The following is a 16,961-nucleotide window of genomic DNA, read 5'->3' on the forward strand; positions in this document are numbered from 1 at the left end:
GTAGGTCAGGGGTTTGAAAAAAACCACACTTCCTAAAAACATAGTTAAGCTGACAAAACCCTCAGTGTAAATGCAATTATGAGGCCAGACCAGTGCATATGGTGCATCTACATCGGGGGCTCTGCCTCGATAGCTATGCCAACATGAGCTCTGTAGTGCAGGCATACCCTACGCGACAGTGGTTCTTTCTTTCTTTCTTTCTTTCTTTCTTTCTTTCTTTCTTTCTTTCTTTCTTTCTTTCTTTCTTTCTTTCTTTCTTTCTTTCTTTCTTTCTTTCTTTCTTTCTTTCTTTCTTTCTTTCTTTCCAAAAGCCAAAGTCTTATTGTGTGTTAGGGCCGAGTTCCAGCCAGCGGGACCCTCCAGCCGCGGCCGCCCTGCTATGCGCCGGTCGGGGGCAGCAGCCACTTTGGGGCCCATCCTCCGCGTGGGAGGGAAGGGGTTAATCGCTCAGGCTTCCTTATTGGCCACAGCGCTGCCTGGAATCTCTGCAGTGCTGTGATTCTATAGCCACCCTCAGCCCCACTCCTGCCAGGACTCTATACAGGGATAAGTGAGGGGGTCCTTGTGAGGCAGCTTTACAGCTATGTTCTACAGTGCCTATGCTTGGAGAATCCTCCCCTACTGGGGTACGGGGCATTTAATCCTCTTTGCCCTGCTCTGGCTCTTTTATGCAGTGTAAAGGGGCCAGAGTGGGCCTGAAGGTCTCCGCCCTGATTTTCAGATGGCCTGAGCACCGAAAGCTTCAATTGACTTAAATAGGAGGGGCTATGGATTCTCATCACTTTTGAAAGCCAGGCCTCTTATTTACGTGCCTAAATATGAATTGGAAAGTTTTGGCTAAAACAGTGGTCAGGGGGATAGATGAACCTCAACTATAACATTCTTGTCAGTGACCTCAATGTTTAGATACTCTGGGATACTACAGAACAAGGTTGTGATACACTTTGTTTCTTCTGTAGGCTGAGCACACTGCACACCTCAGGATCTTCTCATATCTCTCCAATCTCCCCCACAAGGTCCCTGTCTGCCAACCTCCCATCCCCCTCTATTTCAGGGACCCCCTGCAATCATCTCTTCTGCTGTGTGCCCCCTCCTCCCCCTTGCCCTCCCTACCATGCCCCCCCATTCTCTTCCTCCATGCCAGGGCTCTTTTTGCCACCCACTACAACTGCATACCAGGGTTGTGTGTGCCACCCGTTCCCTCATGCCAGGGCCTTTGTATGCCGCCCATACTAGGGCCCCACCCCATTCCCTCTGCAAGCCATGGGCTATGTATGCCCTCCATAACTCCCCTTCAACCCCCCACCAGGGTTCCCCATTTCCCCGCTGTTCCTCCTCATTCTCCCCCATGCCCCCCCCCACCATTCTTATTCTCCTTTCTGTTTCAGGCGAGGTCTACACTACAAAGTTTTACTGACATATGCGCCAGAATATGCCAGAATTCCCCTTGAAGCGTAGCCTGACAAAAGAGTTATTTTGCCTGTGTAGCTTATGTTATTTGGGGAGGTGGTTGAATGATACCAGTAAAAGCACTCCTTTTGCCTGTATGAGATGTGTTTCCACCATGAGGGGCTTTCCCAGTACAGCTATACCAGCAAAGCATTTGCAGTGTAGATTAGCTGTTACAGTGTTAACATTTTTAAACTGTAGTGGGAGGGTGTACTGAGGAAAAATGAAGGGTACTGTTAGGCTGGAATATGTTAATGGTTAACTGATTCTTTGATCTAAAGACAACTATAGAGGTGGCTGATGCTGCTAGCTCTCTTGTTGCACAATGATTAGTAAAAAGGAGTACTACGGACATATACCATTTAATTATTTACTGGGTACTGCTATTTTACTTTTAAAATTCTTCTACTAACCTTAGGTGGTTTAAAAGGATAGTCTGGTGAAAAGGTAATGTCAAGGAAGAAAACTCCCCCTTCATACACAGAACCTGGAGGCCCCAGTATAGTTGACCTCCATTCATAAATGTTGTCTCCTTTGGGTCCAGCACTAAAACAGAAAACAAAAATATGGCATAATGAGTAACCACATAAAACTGAGCATATAGTACATCAGTTATATTTATGATAACATTATCTGGCAATCAGAGCACCAGAAGCAAAAATAATATATTGCATTCATGGAGCTGTTCCCCAATAATACATTTGTCTGATGCCATCTTCTTTTTCACCCAAAGTGGTAATCAGACACGTAAATGTAGTATAATCACTGTATTAATAAATTATTCAAATAATTATAGAAAGATTAGCTTCCTGACTGCAACTAAAATATTCTTAGCGGAGGGAGGTGAGGCAGTATTTACAATACAAGGAGACAGAGACTACTTGTCTGTCAGCCATGCAGTATTCAACTACCTCCTTATCCACCTCATCACTAGGTGGCATTGCAGCAACACACATTATTATACAGGACAGACTGCATTAAAATCTTGGCACCATACAAATGACCTTCTGGCTGGATGCTCTAAGTCACTATTCTAAATCACTCCAATGACTAATACAGAAGGCTGTTTTACTCTACAATTATTACAATGTACAGAAAAGCTTATCAAAAGAAAGAGATACTAGCAGGTTAAATTGTAGGATTATGTTAATATAAATTCCTCATTTAAACTACCAGAGTAGTAACATATATTTAAAATGTACAGAATATAGCTCTATATTTGGAAATAGAAAACCTCCCTCCTGTATTCAATCAACATCTAGGCACATTGAAAACTAATATATTTTTTGCAACACGGCTTCCATATAAATCAAAGTAAACTCTTTTCAAATAACACAAGCTCAGCCTCAGAACCATACATTTTATTCAGTGTGGACTTTCACGTGCAGGATTTTAGTTGCAGTGAGCTCAACCCTAACGTTTATTTTTTCTGTGGATGTGTTAGTTACTTGATTTCAGTAAATATCAATAACATATTCAGATCTAATTAGTTGATAAGCTAGGTTCTAATACAAGTAATATTTTGTGTTTGAAGAACCTACAGAATACCTCTAGGTTAGTGGTTTGTCTATATACAACAACAACAACGTCAAACATTATTTCTAATTAAGATCAGTCATGATGGTGACTTCTGTGATGTGGGCACCTACCATATTTTACAGGAAAGACGGGTTAGTGGATTTTTCAAAATAAGTGTCACAGTATTTTCTTAAGGCATTTCTTATGAAATAATTCTTGTTATGACTGCAATAAAGAATTCCAGAGCATGAAGGGTTTGTGAAATAGCTGTATGTCTAGAACAGATGAAAGCTCTTGGCTATGCTCCCTGCCTCACAATGTACCCAAGGCGTACAATTATTACATAACATCATGTCATGTTCACTTCTCAACTATTCATTTTGTTCACTGAAAGTTAATAAACCCTCTTCCACCTGAAATTCCTTCAGCTCCCTTCATTAAAACGTCTGATTGTATGATTCCCCACATACAACTGGGTGTCTTACTACTGTGCAGTGTACCAGTTCATTAGTAATGATATCTACATCAATTTTCTATAAGAGCTGCTAATGCATCTTGTATTTCTAAACTACACACTTCTTAACAAAAATGTGTTGCAGACACTATCATATTATGGAACCATCATCTTATAATATCAGCCATGCTACCAAAACTAGCAATTGTTGTAAAGATAAAATCTGTCTTTTTAAGCATCACAACAGCAAAAGAGTTGCTACCCATCTGTATCTCACAATGTCTGTAATACATCAGTTTGCTAGCTGCCAAACAAATTTAATTTACCCGGTTCTCAGCTTGCATTAACCTTTGAATAATAAAGCACAGCTGAGACTGCTGTAAGAAACAAACCAGAGAATTAATAATTAAAAACACCTCCACAGCCTTTGGAAAGACCAATCATAAGCCATCAGGGGAGGTTTAATTGTGACTGAACTAGGCATTAAAAGGGCTAATTGTACACTTTATAAACCTAAACAAATGCTGGGGTCACAGCACTGCTACAGTATGTGAGGGACACAGAAAACAAAGCCCTAAAAGCCCTAGGCAATTAGTTCAAATGAAAAAGGCAAGAAGTAAACGCAGTAAACTTTACATTAAAAAAAAAAACAACAACCCATAATCTGCAAAGAAAATCCCTTGCCATTTTCTACAGAGACAAATTTTCTAATATTGGTAAAAGCAACTACTCATTTGATGCCAGCAGGCTAAAATGGAAGTGATATAAATGTCAAACATAGATAAAAGGTTAAATACAGTAAGCATCAAAAGAAAATCCTATTTTTACTAGACTCCATTTAGCCTGCGTGAGACAGCTGGGCCCTCTTTTGGTTTTAAGTACAACTCGTGCTTTTGATTCTGGAGAATCAAAACTTAAAACTGTACCCAGCTGCCCATTATACTTACAGTTCCATAACTTAATTTGATCATATTGTTTTGCCTACATGTTTAGCAGTGTTAGCATTTGAAGTCAACAACCTCTTAATTTGAATAGTAGAAAAATGCCACATCTGTCAATTCAACTGTTTCAGCATGTCCAGCTGCATGCCCAGCCTGACAGCACTGCGATGGACATTGATTTATATTAATTCAAAGATTATCTTTGCAACTCAGAGGGACAGAAACATTATAATTATTTATTTATTTTAAATAACAGCTTAAATTATGTCAAGGGTAGCAAAACTCTGTGTCTGCAATGTTTTCATATTTGGATGATCAGTGACAGTAAGCTTGGTCAACTGATATAAAATAGAGATTTATGTGCACAATGAAAGAGCTAACAGCAAGCACCAGCATAACCCTTCTTCTCTTGCACATTAATAATACTAAAGTTCAATAGATGTATTATTTCTTTCCCTTCTTTCCTAATTAAGGCTTTTATTACAGTCACCTTTTACGATATTGACAACAAGAGTGACAACACATGAGGTTTCTCCAGAGAAAATTCCCCTATGTGCAAGCCTTCAGCTAAATCAGAGTTATAATGCAAGAGAATTTAATTACCCTTCTCTTTACGTGGACATTTGCCCCATACAGTGAAGCCCAAATATTTTACATTCAGTGTGATTTATATTCCAGCTCCATTAATACTATTGGCAATTCAACCAAAGATCTCAATGAAAGTAAAGTAAACATCTCAGTGCTTGAAACTGTTATCGTTGGAAGGACTGATACAGATGCACACCAGTTTGGCAAAGGGGAGATTAAATCATCTAATGCTGAACCGACTCAGAGCAGAGCACATATAAATGCTGCTTCCCACTCAGCTGATGTTAAACCAGTCAGTTTCAATAATGGGGATAACGATGGCTGTAGCAGTTCCAGATGGAATCAGATCAACCATAAAGATACGATAGTTGGGATAAGGACTGATCTGTCAGATATGCCAATGATTCAGTCTCCAAATTTGAGACCTGATTCTTAAATACTAAAAGTGGTGAAAGATATAACAAAAGAATGAACAAAACAAGAAGAATTCAAGGCCATTCTAAAGCTGGCAATGGACCCGTCCAAGATTTCGAGCATCTATTTCAGGTGAAATTTGTAAGCGATGGCTGACGAAGTGTAGTGTAAGCATATGTCCTCATAGGATTTGGATTTAGCAATGACTTGTCCACTGATAGCTCTGTATTGTCATTATTCCCTTACAATGAATGATACACTCCATAGTGTACTGTCTGTCATATCCACTGGGGACACTGTTCCACAGCTCACTGGCATACTTGGGGGTGGGATGATAACAAGTCAGTTCCATGCCACCTCCAGAATGACATCAATATGTAAGTGCTAAATTAAGGACAAAAAACTGGATAATTTAAAAATGATCTCCTGTATATTTCATCGTGCAGCACATCTCTCCTAACAAGAAACATACCTCTCTCTCTGCCGTTGCCTCTAGCCTATGTGCAATCTACTTGCAGGTGAAATGTGTGCACACCACTTAGAGGAGAAATATATGTTCCTCAGATGCTTCAGAAACAACTGTAATTGAATCCATTTTGTTTTAAATGTGGCTAATGTGTTGAGTATTTTCTATTCTCTTAACATATTTTAGGCAGGCAGCTGCTTGAAAGAAGATGTACTAAAAGCTGCTTGTCCAGTACAAAGCATGATGAACACCAAACCTTAACTTCATTTAAAGAGTGCACTATAATATTCAGGTTACACTGGTGTATCATTGAATTAACGAGAGTTCCATTACTGCGTCAGTATTACTACAGATTGTCCTAGACATATTATTAAAGAGAGTTCTCTGGAGAACAGAACAAAAACATGGTTGATTTTTATTTTAATCAGAGCTGTAAATTTGTACATAAATCTACTCACTTTACAGAGTGTTGGTCAAAATCAATGAAAATGCAAAAGGTCAAAGAAATAAAAGTATCTCCCATGTGGGTTGAAGTAGACAAATGGAATCAATTAATCACAATACTGTTATTTTCAATTAGATTTCTTAATCAAACATATGTTTAGTATCAAAGGACCAAACACTTCCTCCTAGTTCTGTCAGCGTAGGGAGCATAAACCTGTGCACTGGGTAAGGGAAGTTTTGGAACATGGGAGGGCCAGTTCAAGGCTATGCTCCCCTTTCCCTCTCCTCTGGATCCTACTGGAAATATGAATTTTGGCGTCTGACCTTACTGCCACATCTGCAGGGAGGAAAAAGAGAGATTACCTACCACCCTTAATCAGAGTTCTTCAAGACGTGTGGCTCGTCTTGTATTCCACCGTGGGGTACACATGTGCTCCATGCACCTGTGACCAGAATATTCATACTGGCAGCCTCCGTTGGTCTGTGCCTGTGCACTTTCTTGCCTCAGGTGCCAAACTGAGGAACTAAGGACCGACTGCCTCTCCAGTTCCTTCTCTACAGTGAATTAGAGTTATGATCCAAAGCAGAGGGGAAGAAGTGCAGGTAGTAGAATACAGTTAGAGACCACACATCTCAAAGAATTCCCATTACAGAAGGTAGGTAATCTCTCTTTCTTCTCTGAGTGCTGGTCCCTATCTGTATTCCACTCTGGGTGATTGACAAGCAGTACTCATGAAGAAAGGTGGGCATGAGGACCCTTGTGGTACTGAAATTGAAGACCAGAGGATGCATCAGGTGAGGGGTGTGCACTAGGGTATAGTGTTTTGTGAAGGCACGAATGAGACTCCATGTGGCTTCTTTGTATTTGTCAATGAGAGGTACTTCCTGAAGCAAAGTTACCGAAATGGCCTTTGCTCTGGTGGAGTGCGCCCTCGCTCTGTGAGGTGGAGAAGTCTCAGACAATTGGCATGAATATGGCATCCATTGCTAGCAGCTGTCCACTCTGTTTCTGTCTTTCACTACTTTCCCCTACTGCCTCTTGGTTAGCTTCAGACAGTGAATGAAGCACCGGCAGAGGGGGTGTTGGAGCAGCAGGGAGTCCATAGCTGCCTATCCAGATGCCACAGTGATTCCAGTAGGTGTTTTACAAATGTGTGCAATAAACAGTTGCCACAGAAACCAAAGGAGTAAACTGCTCCACAACAAAAACAAAGGAACACCAGCAGCCAACTCTGAGACCCCCTGTGGCAATGGGCATGGTGCTTTGGCTAGTAACGCCTCTGCTATGAATAAAATAATCATAGCAAAATCTGAGGAAACGAAAAGAAATAAGATAAAATTGGGGTGAACCAGGCTGGGTAAAATAAGAATGACTTCAGTCATAAACAAACATTACCCATACACTTTTCTTTTCTTTCTTTTGGTAAAGATTCAGAAAGCTCACAAAGGCTCATTTCCTCATGATTTTCATTTTCATGAACTTTCATTTCACCTCTTTCTTCTGGATGAGGCTGAAAAGTTCATGTCAAAATTCTGTAAGAGTTGCTTTTCTTAGGGTATTTCCAGACTTGCTCCCTCTACTTAAAATTAGAGATCAGGCCTAGACAGAAAGTTTGGCTTCCTGGGATCTAACGTTCTAAAGTTTGGGGTTTGAGCTGGATTCAGTGCTTTAGTTCAGCACATTAAATTGCTGTAAGTTTACACTGTGCCTTAGTCTGAGGATCAAACATAATTAAATTAAGACTTTCAACACCCTTTCTGAGAGACAGGAAAGTTTCATTATCCCTCTTTTACATGAGAAATATGAAGCAAAGCAGGGTTACCAGGTGTCCAGTTTTTGACTGGAATGCCTGGTTGAAAAGGGACCCTGGTGGCTCCGGTCAGCACTGCTGACCAGGCCGTTAAAAATTCAGTTGGTTCAGGGCTGGCAGGCTCTCTTCCCAGCTCTGCCCGGCTCCCTGGAAGCAGCGACATGTCTCTCCAGCTCCTAGATGTAGGGATGGCCAGGGGGGCTCTGTGCACTGCCCCCGTCCTGAGCATCAACTCCACAGCTCCCATTGGCCAGGAAGAGTTTGTAATGGTAATTGGTAAAAAAAAAAAAAAAAATCATAAAGGAATAGTAATGTGTCCTTTAATGCATCTCAAAATATTGTATCCATATACTTATTAGAGCAACTGTGTTCATTATGTACTGTAGTGCCTCATTATAAGACTTCTCTAGTTTCAGCAATGGGTCTCTCAGATGTATTTTTACTACCACAACCTGAGATGTAATTTATACTTTGGGGCTATCTGCTGTTTTCGTCTTGGCAACAAGCCCGCAATACACTAAGTCAGTGAGCAAAAGGCTTTATGTGAGGCATCTTATTTGCTTTCTTCTGATTAATTTCCTCTGAGTACCTGTCACTGAAGCTGTCATAAATATAAAGGGAAGGGTAAACCCCTTTGAAATCCCTCCTGGCCAGGGGAAAGCTCCTCTCACCTGTAAAGGGTTAAGAAGCTAAAGGTAACCTCGCTGGCACCTGACCAAAATGACCAATGAGGAGACAAGATACTTTCAAAAGCTGGGAGGAGGGAGAGAAACAAAGGGTCTGTGTCTGTCTGTATGCTGTTTTCTGCCAGGGATAGACCAGGAATAGAGCCTTAGAACTTTTAGTAAGTAATCTAGCTAGGTACGTGTTAGATTATGATTTCTTTAAATGGCTGAGAAAAGAATTGTGCTGAATAGAATAACTATTTCTGTCTGTGTATCTTTTGTGTAACTTAAGGTTTTGCCTAGAGGGGTTCTCTATGACTTTGAATCTAATTACCCTGTAAGATATCTACCATCCTGATTTTACAGGGGGGATTTCTTTATTTCTATTTACTTCTATTTTTATTAAAAGTCTTCTAGTAAGAAAACTGAATGCCTTTTCATTGTTCTCAGATCCAAGGGTTTGGGTCTGTGGTCACCTATGCAAATTGGTGAGGCTTTTATTCCAACATTTCCCAGAAAAGTGGGGTGCAAGTGTTGGGAGGATTGTTCATTGTTCTTAAGATCCAAGGGTCTGGGTCTGTAGTCACCTAGGCAAATTGGTGAGGCTTTTTACCAAACCTTGTCCAGGAAGTGGGGTGCAAGGTTTTGGGAAGTATTTTGGGGGGAAGGACGCATCCAAACAGCTCTTCCCCAGTAACCAGTATCAGTTTGGTGGTGGTAGCGGCCAGTCCAAGGACAACGGGGGTAATATTTTGTACCTTGGGGAAGTTTTGACCTAAGCTGGTAAAGATAAGCTTAGGAGGGTTTTTCATGCAGGTCCCCACATCTGTACCCTAGAGTTCAGAGTGGGGGAGGAACCTTGACATGGTGGCACAGTGGTGGGATTAACCTGAAATCATTTTGAGATCCAGTTGAGATTTTTTGAACTAGAAATACAGATTTTAAAAAGAAATTTTTAGGAAGTCCAGAAAGCAGCTTTGAAACTGAAAGCAGCTTGGTTTCTCTCTGCTTTGTGGCCAAGCAGAGACAAAAGGGGATTATCTTGTGAATTGCAGGTTTTCTTTGCCTGGAGGCAGGGTACTTAACTCCTGCAGGGAAATTCACAGTCTTCCAACCCAGAGGTTTTTTTTTTTCTTTTCTTCCTAAAAGTAAATAGGGGGTGTGTGTTCTACCCATTTGCTTTTTCTTTGGGCTGGGTAAGCAGGTTTCCAAGTAGTTGGAGGTTTTTTGCTTTAATTTGGGCCCAGAGCAGAGACAAGGGAATTGTCTTTTTCTGTAGGCTGTCAATCACTATCAGAGAATAGGTATTCTATTCCAGCACAGCAAAATTTTACAGCCAAGTTTTGTTTGTTTATTTCTAAACCTCGGGTGTAAAGTTAGTAAAAACAGAGAGGTTAGAATGGCAAAATCCGTGGCTCGACTACAGCTCGAATTAGCCAAATTTCAGGCTGAGGAAAGACAAAGGGAACATGAAAGACAGATAGAACTCATGCAGCTGAAGAAGGAACAAGAAAGGGAGGCAGAACAACACCAAGCGGCTGCTCACAGGAGAGCTATGGAAGCAAGGGACAAAGAACTGGAGGAAAAAGAGAGGAAGTATGTGGAGGAGATGGAGAGGATAAAGGCCCAGCAGAATATACCAACAAACCCTAGCAATCCTTCTCCAGGTACCACTTCCCATCCCAGAAAGTTCCCCACCTACAAGGCAGGTGATGATACTGAGGCCTTCTTAGAAAACTTCGAAAGGGCCTGCCTTGGGTACAACATCTCTACTGACCAATACATGGTAGAGCTGAGGCCGCAGCTCAGTGGACCCTTAGCTGAGGTGGCAGCTGAAATGCCTAAAGAACACATGAACAAGTATGAACTGTTTAAATCCAAGGCGAGAGTCAGAATGGGGATAACACCCGAGCAGTCTCGTCGGAGGTTCAGAGCCCTAAGGTGGAAACCAGACATGTCATTTACCCGACATGCCTACCACATTGTGAAACATTGGGATGCCTGGATATCAGGAGCAAGTGTTGAATCTCCAGTAAATTTGCCCTTCCTAATGCAAATGGAACAATTCTTAGAGGGTGTTCCTGAGGAAATAGAAAGATACATCCTAGATGGGAAACCCAAAACTGTAATTGAGGCAGGAGAGATTGGAGCCAGATGGGTGGAGGTGGCAGAGAAGAAGAAAACTGGTCGCAGTTGGAGCGGAGACCAGAAGGGACCACCCCAGACCACACCCTATTACCGGGGGCCGCCCAAAGCCCCACCTACCTCCCAAAGAACCCTCCAGACCCCTTATCGTCCCACCACCCCGTTCTCCAGCAACCCTCCTCGCCCCAGTGACCCGTCAGCTGGACGATGTTTTAAGTGTAACGAGCTGGGGCATGTAAAGGCCAACTGCCCCAAGAACCCCAACAGATTACAGTTCATTGCACCGGAATCACACCAGAGGTCCACAGGCCCAGATACCTCCCAGATACCCTTGGAGCGGAGGGAAACTGTGAGTGTGGGCGGGAAGAAGGTCACCGCGTGGAGGGACACCGGAGCACAAGTGTCAGCTATCCATGCTTCCTTAGTGGACCCCAATTTAATCAACCCAGAGATCCAAGTGACGATTCAACCCTTCAAGTCCAACTCTTTCAATTTGCCTACAGCCAAGTTGCCTGTCCAGTACAAGGGCTGGTCAGGAATGTGGACTTTTGCAGTCTATGATGATTATCCCATCCCCATGCTGTTGGGGGAAGACTTGGCCAATCATGTGAAGCAGGCCAAGAGGGTGGGAATGGTCACCCGCAGCCAGGCTAAACAAGCCGTGAGGCCTAGCTCTGTTCCGGAAACTTCTATCAGGACCCAGTCAGAGGTGATGGACCCGGACCCCAGGCCAATGTCTACAACAGCAGTAGTGGATCCAGTCCCAGAGACCCAGACGGAACCAGTCCCAGAACCGGAACCAGCCAAACAACCAACACCAGACCCCGTGCCAGCACTGAATCCAGTACTTGCAACCTCAACACCAGAGGGCCCCACCGAACCTGAACTGGCAGCAGCCGATAACCCTACACAAGAGGCTCAGCCGGAGCCTGAATCCCAACATAGTGCACCAGCGGAGAGCGGTTCACAGTCAACAGAAACAGCTCCATCCCCTATATCGCTTCCAGAGGGACCAAGCCTAGGTCCACAATCCCATGAGGAACTGATGTCCCCAGCATCAAGGGAACAGTTCCAGCCCGAACAGGAAGCAGATGAAAGCCTCCAGAGAGCTTGGACGGCGGCACGGAGCAACCCACCGCCTCTCAGCTCTTCTAATCAATCCAGGTTTGTTGTAGAAAGAGGACTTTTATACAAGGAAACTCTTTCTGGTGGACACCAGGAAGACTGGCATCCTCAGAGACAGTTGGTAGTTCCAACTAAACACCGGGCCAAGCTCTTGAGCTTAGCCCATGATCACCCTAGTGGCCATGCTGGGGTGAACAGGACCAAAGACCGTTTGGGGGGATCATTCCACTGGGAGGGAATGGGCAAGGATGTTTCTACCTATGTCCAGTCTTGTGAGGTGTGCCAAAGAGTGGGAAAACCCCAAGACCAGGTCAAAGCCCCTCTCCAGCCACTCCCCATCATTGAAGTTCCATTTCAGCGAGTAGCTGTGGATATTCTGGGTCCTTTTCCGAAAAAGACACCCAGAGGAAAGCAGTACATACTGACTTTCATGGATTTTGCCACCCGATGGCCGGAAGCAGTAGCTCTAAGCAACACCAGGGCTAAAAGTGTGTGCCAGGCACTAGCAGACATTTTTGCCAGGGTAGGTTGGCCCTCCGACATCCTCACAGATGCAGGGACTAATTTCCTGGCAGGAACTATGAAAAACCTTTGGGAAGCTCATGGGGTAAATCACTTGGTTGCCACTCCTTACCATCATCAAACAAATGGCATGGTGGAGAAGTTTAATGGAACTTTGGGGGCCATGATACGTAAATTCGTAAATGAGCACTCCAATGATTGGGACCTAGTATTGCAGCAGTTGCTCTTTGCCTACAGAGCTGTACCACATCCCAGTTTAGGGTTTTCCCCATTTGAACTTGTATATGGCCGTGAGGTTAAGGGGCCATTGCAGTTGGTGAAGCAGCAATGGGAGGGATTTACACCTTCTCCAGGAACTAACATTCTGGACTTTGTAACCAACCTACAAAACACCCTCCGAACCTCTTTAGCCCTTGCTAAAGAAAACTTACAGGATGCTCAAAAAGAGCAAAAAGCCTGGTACGATAAACATGCCAGAGAGCGTTCCTTCAAAGTAGGAGACCAGGTCATGGTCTTAAGGGCGCTCCAGGCCCATAAAATGGAAGCATCGTGGGAAGGGCCATTCATGGTCCAGGAGCGCCTGGGAGCTGTTAATTATCTCATAGCATTCCCCACCTCCAACCGAAAGCCTAAGGTGTACCATATTAATTCTCTAAAGCCCTTTTATTCTGGAGAATTAAAGGTTTGTCAGTTTACAGCCCAGGGAGGAGACGACGCTGAGTGGCCCAAAGGTGTCTACTACGAAGGGAAATGTGGTGGTGGTGTGGAAGAGGTGAACCTCTCCATGACCCTTGGGCGTATGCAGCGACAGCAGATCCAGGAGCTGTGCACTAGCTACGCGCCAATGTTCTCAGCCACCCCAGGACTGACTGAACGGGCATACCACTCCATTGACACAGGTAATGCTCACCCAATTAGGGTCCAACCTTACCGGGTGTCTCCTCAAGCTAAAACTGCTATAGAACGGGAGATCCAGGATATGTTACAGATGGGTGTAATCCGCCCCTCTGAAAGTGCATGGGCATCTCCAGTGGTTCTAGTTCCCAAACCAGATGGGGAAATACGTTTTTGCGTGGACTACCGTAAGCTAAATGCTGTAACTCGCCCAGACAACTATCCAATGCCACACACAGATGAACTATTAGAGAAACTGGGACGGGCCCAGTTCATCTCTACCTTGGACTTAACCAAGGGGTACTGGCAGGTACTGCTAGATGAATCTGCCAAGGAAAGGTCAGCCTTCATCACACATCTTGGGCTGTATGAATTTAATGTACTCCCTTTCGGGCTGCGAAATGCACCCGCCACTTTCCAAAGACTTGTAGATGGTCTCCTAGCGGGATTAGGAGAATATGCAGTCGCCTACCTTGACGACGTGGCCATATTTTCGGATTCCTGGGCAGACCACCTGGAACATCTACAAAAAGTCCTTGAGCGCATAAGGGAGGCAGGACTAACTGTTAAGGCTAAGAAGTGTCAAATAGGCCTAAACAGAGTGACTTACCTTGGACACCAGGTGGGTCAAGGAACTATCAGCCCCCTACAGGCCAAAGTGGATGCTATCCAAAAGTGGCCTGTCCCAAAGTCAAAGAAACAGGTTCAATCCTTCTTAGGCTTGGCCGGTTATTACAGACGATTTGTACCGCACTACAGCCAAATCGCTGCCCCACTGACAGACCTAACCAAAAAGAAACAGCCAAATGCTGTTCAGTGGACCGGAAAGTGTCAGAAGGCCTTTAACAAGCTTAAAGCGACACTCATGTCTGACCCTGTACTAAGGGCCCCAGACTTTGACAAACCGTTCCTAGTAACCACAGATGCATCCGAGCGTGGTGTGGGAGCAGTTTTAATGCAGAAAGGACCTGATGAAGAATTCCACCCTGTAGTGTTTCTCAGCAAAAAACTGTCTGAGAGGAAAAGCAACTGGTCAGTCACTGAAAAAGAATGTTATGCCATTGTCTATGCTCTGGAAAAGCTACGCCCATATGTTTGGGGACGGCGTTTCCACCTGCAGACCGACCATGCTGCACTGAAGTGGCTTCACACCGTCAAGGAAACTAACAAAAAACTTCTTCGGTGGAGTTTAGCTCTCCAAGATTTTGATTTCGACATCCAACACATCTCAGGAGCTTCTAACAAAGTGGCTGATGCACTCTCCCGTGAAAGTTTCCCAGAATCAACTGGTTAAAATCGTCCTTGAGATGTGGAAAATATTGTTAGTCTTTATGTACTTGGTAGTATATTTAGAGATGCATGTGTCTTATTAACTCTGTTTTTCCTAGAGCTCCAGGAAGAAATCCCAGCCAGTGTTTCACCCTAGCTGAGATTTGGGGGGCGTGTCATAAATATAAAGGGAAGGGTAAACCCCTTTGAAATCCCTCCTGGCCAGGGGAAAGCTCCTCTCACCTGTAAAGGGTTAAGAAGCTAAAGGTAACCTCGCTGGCACCTGACCAAAATGACCAATGAGGAGACAAGATACTTTCAAAAGCTGGGAGGAGGGAGAGAAACAAAGGGTCTGTGTCTGTCTGTATGCTGTTTTCTGCCAGGGATAGACCAGGAATGGAGCCTTAGAACTTTTAGTAAGTAATCTAGCTAGGTATGTGTTAGATTATGATTTCTTTAAATGGCTGAGAAAAGAATTGTGCTGAATAGAATAACTATTTCTGTCTGTGTATCTTTTGTGTAACTTAAGGTTTTGCCTAGAGGGGTTCTCTATGACTTTGAATCTAATTACCCTGTAAGATATCTACCATCCTGATTTTACAGGGGGGATTTCTTTATTTCTATTTACTTCTATTTTTATTAAAAGTCTTCTAGTAAGAAAACTGAATGCCTTTTCATTGTTCTCAGATCCAAGGGTTTGGGTCTGTGGTCACCTATGCAAATTGGTGAGGCTTTTATTCCAACATTTCCCAGAAAAGTGGGGTGCAAGTGTTGGGAGGATTGTTCATTGTTCTTAAGATCCAAGGGTCTGGGTCTGTAGTCACCTAGGCAAATTGGTGAGGCTTTTTACCAAACCTTGTCCAGGAAGTGGGGTGCAAGGTTTTGGGAAGTATTTTGGGGGGAAGGACGCGTCCAAACAGCTCTTCCCCAGTAACCAGTATTAGTTTGGTGGTGGTAGCGGCCAGTCCAAGGACAACGGGGGTAATATTTTGTACCTTGGGGAAGTTTTGACCTAAGCTGGTAAAGATAAGCTTAGGAGGGTCTTTCATGCAGGTCCCCACATCTGTACCCTAGAGTTCAGAGTGGGGGAGGAACCTTGACAGAAGCCATTAAAAATTACTATGGGAATGTGAAGCATTGGTTCCCTCCTGCTGATGGCATGTTGTGCTGAGAAATGCATGAATTTGGCCACAATAAAAACAACATATAGATTAAACACAGAGTGAACAACATATGGTTGACTTCATCTATGTTTCTTCATTTAGTTATTTGTCTCTAAATCCTCCCCCCCAATAAAATCATTACAAAATATTCTAGCACTGTAATAGATTGGGGTTATTCCAAGACTACTGTACTTTGATGCCTTTATTCTTTGTAGTCCTGTCCTCAGAATGTCCCTGGGATGGGAACTATGTCCTAATGCACAAAACTCTTATTTATATTATAGTATCTACAGCAATTTATTGATGGTAAACACCATTACTCGGTATATGATCACAGCATGCTGAGTATTCACAATGAGAATTTAAAAGTGGCAATTCTATTAACTATTCTCCACTTTGTTCACTGCAACAAGGTTACATAAAGACCTACCCAGCAGGCTTTCATTATTCAAGATTAGAAACAATGCATTGCTTGGTAGTTTGAATCTATGGGCCCAATTTCCTTCTCCCATCAGTTTCACACTACCGTACCACTATTGGCTTCACTGGAATTACTCCTGATTTATATATACCAGGGTAAGTCAGAGGAGAATCAGACCCTGTTTTAAAATAAGACAAAATCTTTACTTGTGTGATTAATGTCAATGGTAAATTATACTAAGTACAGTATCTCGCTAGATGCTAGATAGAGAATAAAGCATAAAATAAACAAACTGAATAAATAGACATCTCTATGACCTTCTAATGTAGGTTCCACTCTTGTGACCCAGCATCCCTTGATATTTTTATTTCCTTGTAACTCACAGCTAGCCCCTATTTTTGCCTTTTTCCTTTCTGTTACTGCAAAAATGAAGATGTTTGTACACCAATGCAAGGAGCCTAGGTAACAAAATGGAGGAACTACAGCTACTGGTGCAGGAAGTGAAACCAGATATTCTAGGGATAACAGAAACATGGTGGAATAGTCGTCATGACTGGAGTATGGGTATTGAAGGGTATGTGCTGTTTAGGAAAGACCGAAATAAAGGTAAAGGTGGTGGAGTAGCATTGTATATCAATGATGAGGTAGAATGTAAAGAAATAAGAAGCGATG

The 16,961-nt window shown here is 43.2% G+C and overlaps 1 protein-coding gene across 1 annotated transcript in view; it reads right to left on the reverse strand.

Moving 5' to 3' along the window:
* The window catches only part of UBE2E2 (ubiquitin conjugating enzyme E2 E2), a 343,824-nt gene that overhangs the window by 62,019 nt on the left and 264,844 nt on the right, over positions 1-16,961 (reverse strand). The window contains exon 4 of the mRNA XM_073333493.1: positions 1,863-1,995. Coding sequence (XP_073189594.1) covers positions 1,863-1,995 — 133 coding nt within the window. The remainder of the gene's footprint in view (positions 1-1,862; positions 1,996-16,961) is intronic.

This window comes from Lepidochelys kempii, chromosome 2, assembly GCF_965140265.1.
Source record: "Lepidochelys kempii isolate rLepKem1 chromosome 2, rLepKem1.hap2, whole genome shotgun sequence".
Taxonomy (NCBI): Eukaryota; Metazoa; Chordata; order Testudines; family Cheloniidae; genus Lepidochelys; species Lepidochelys kempii.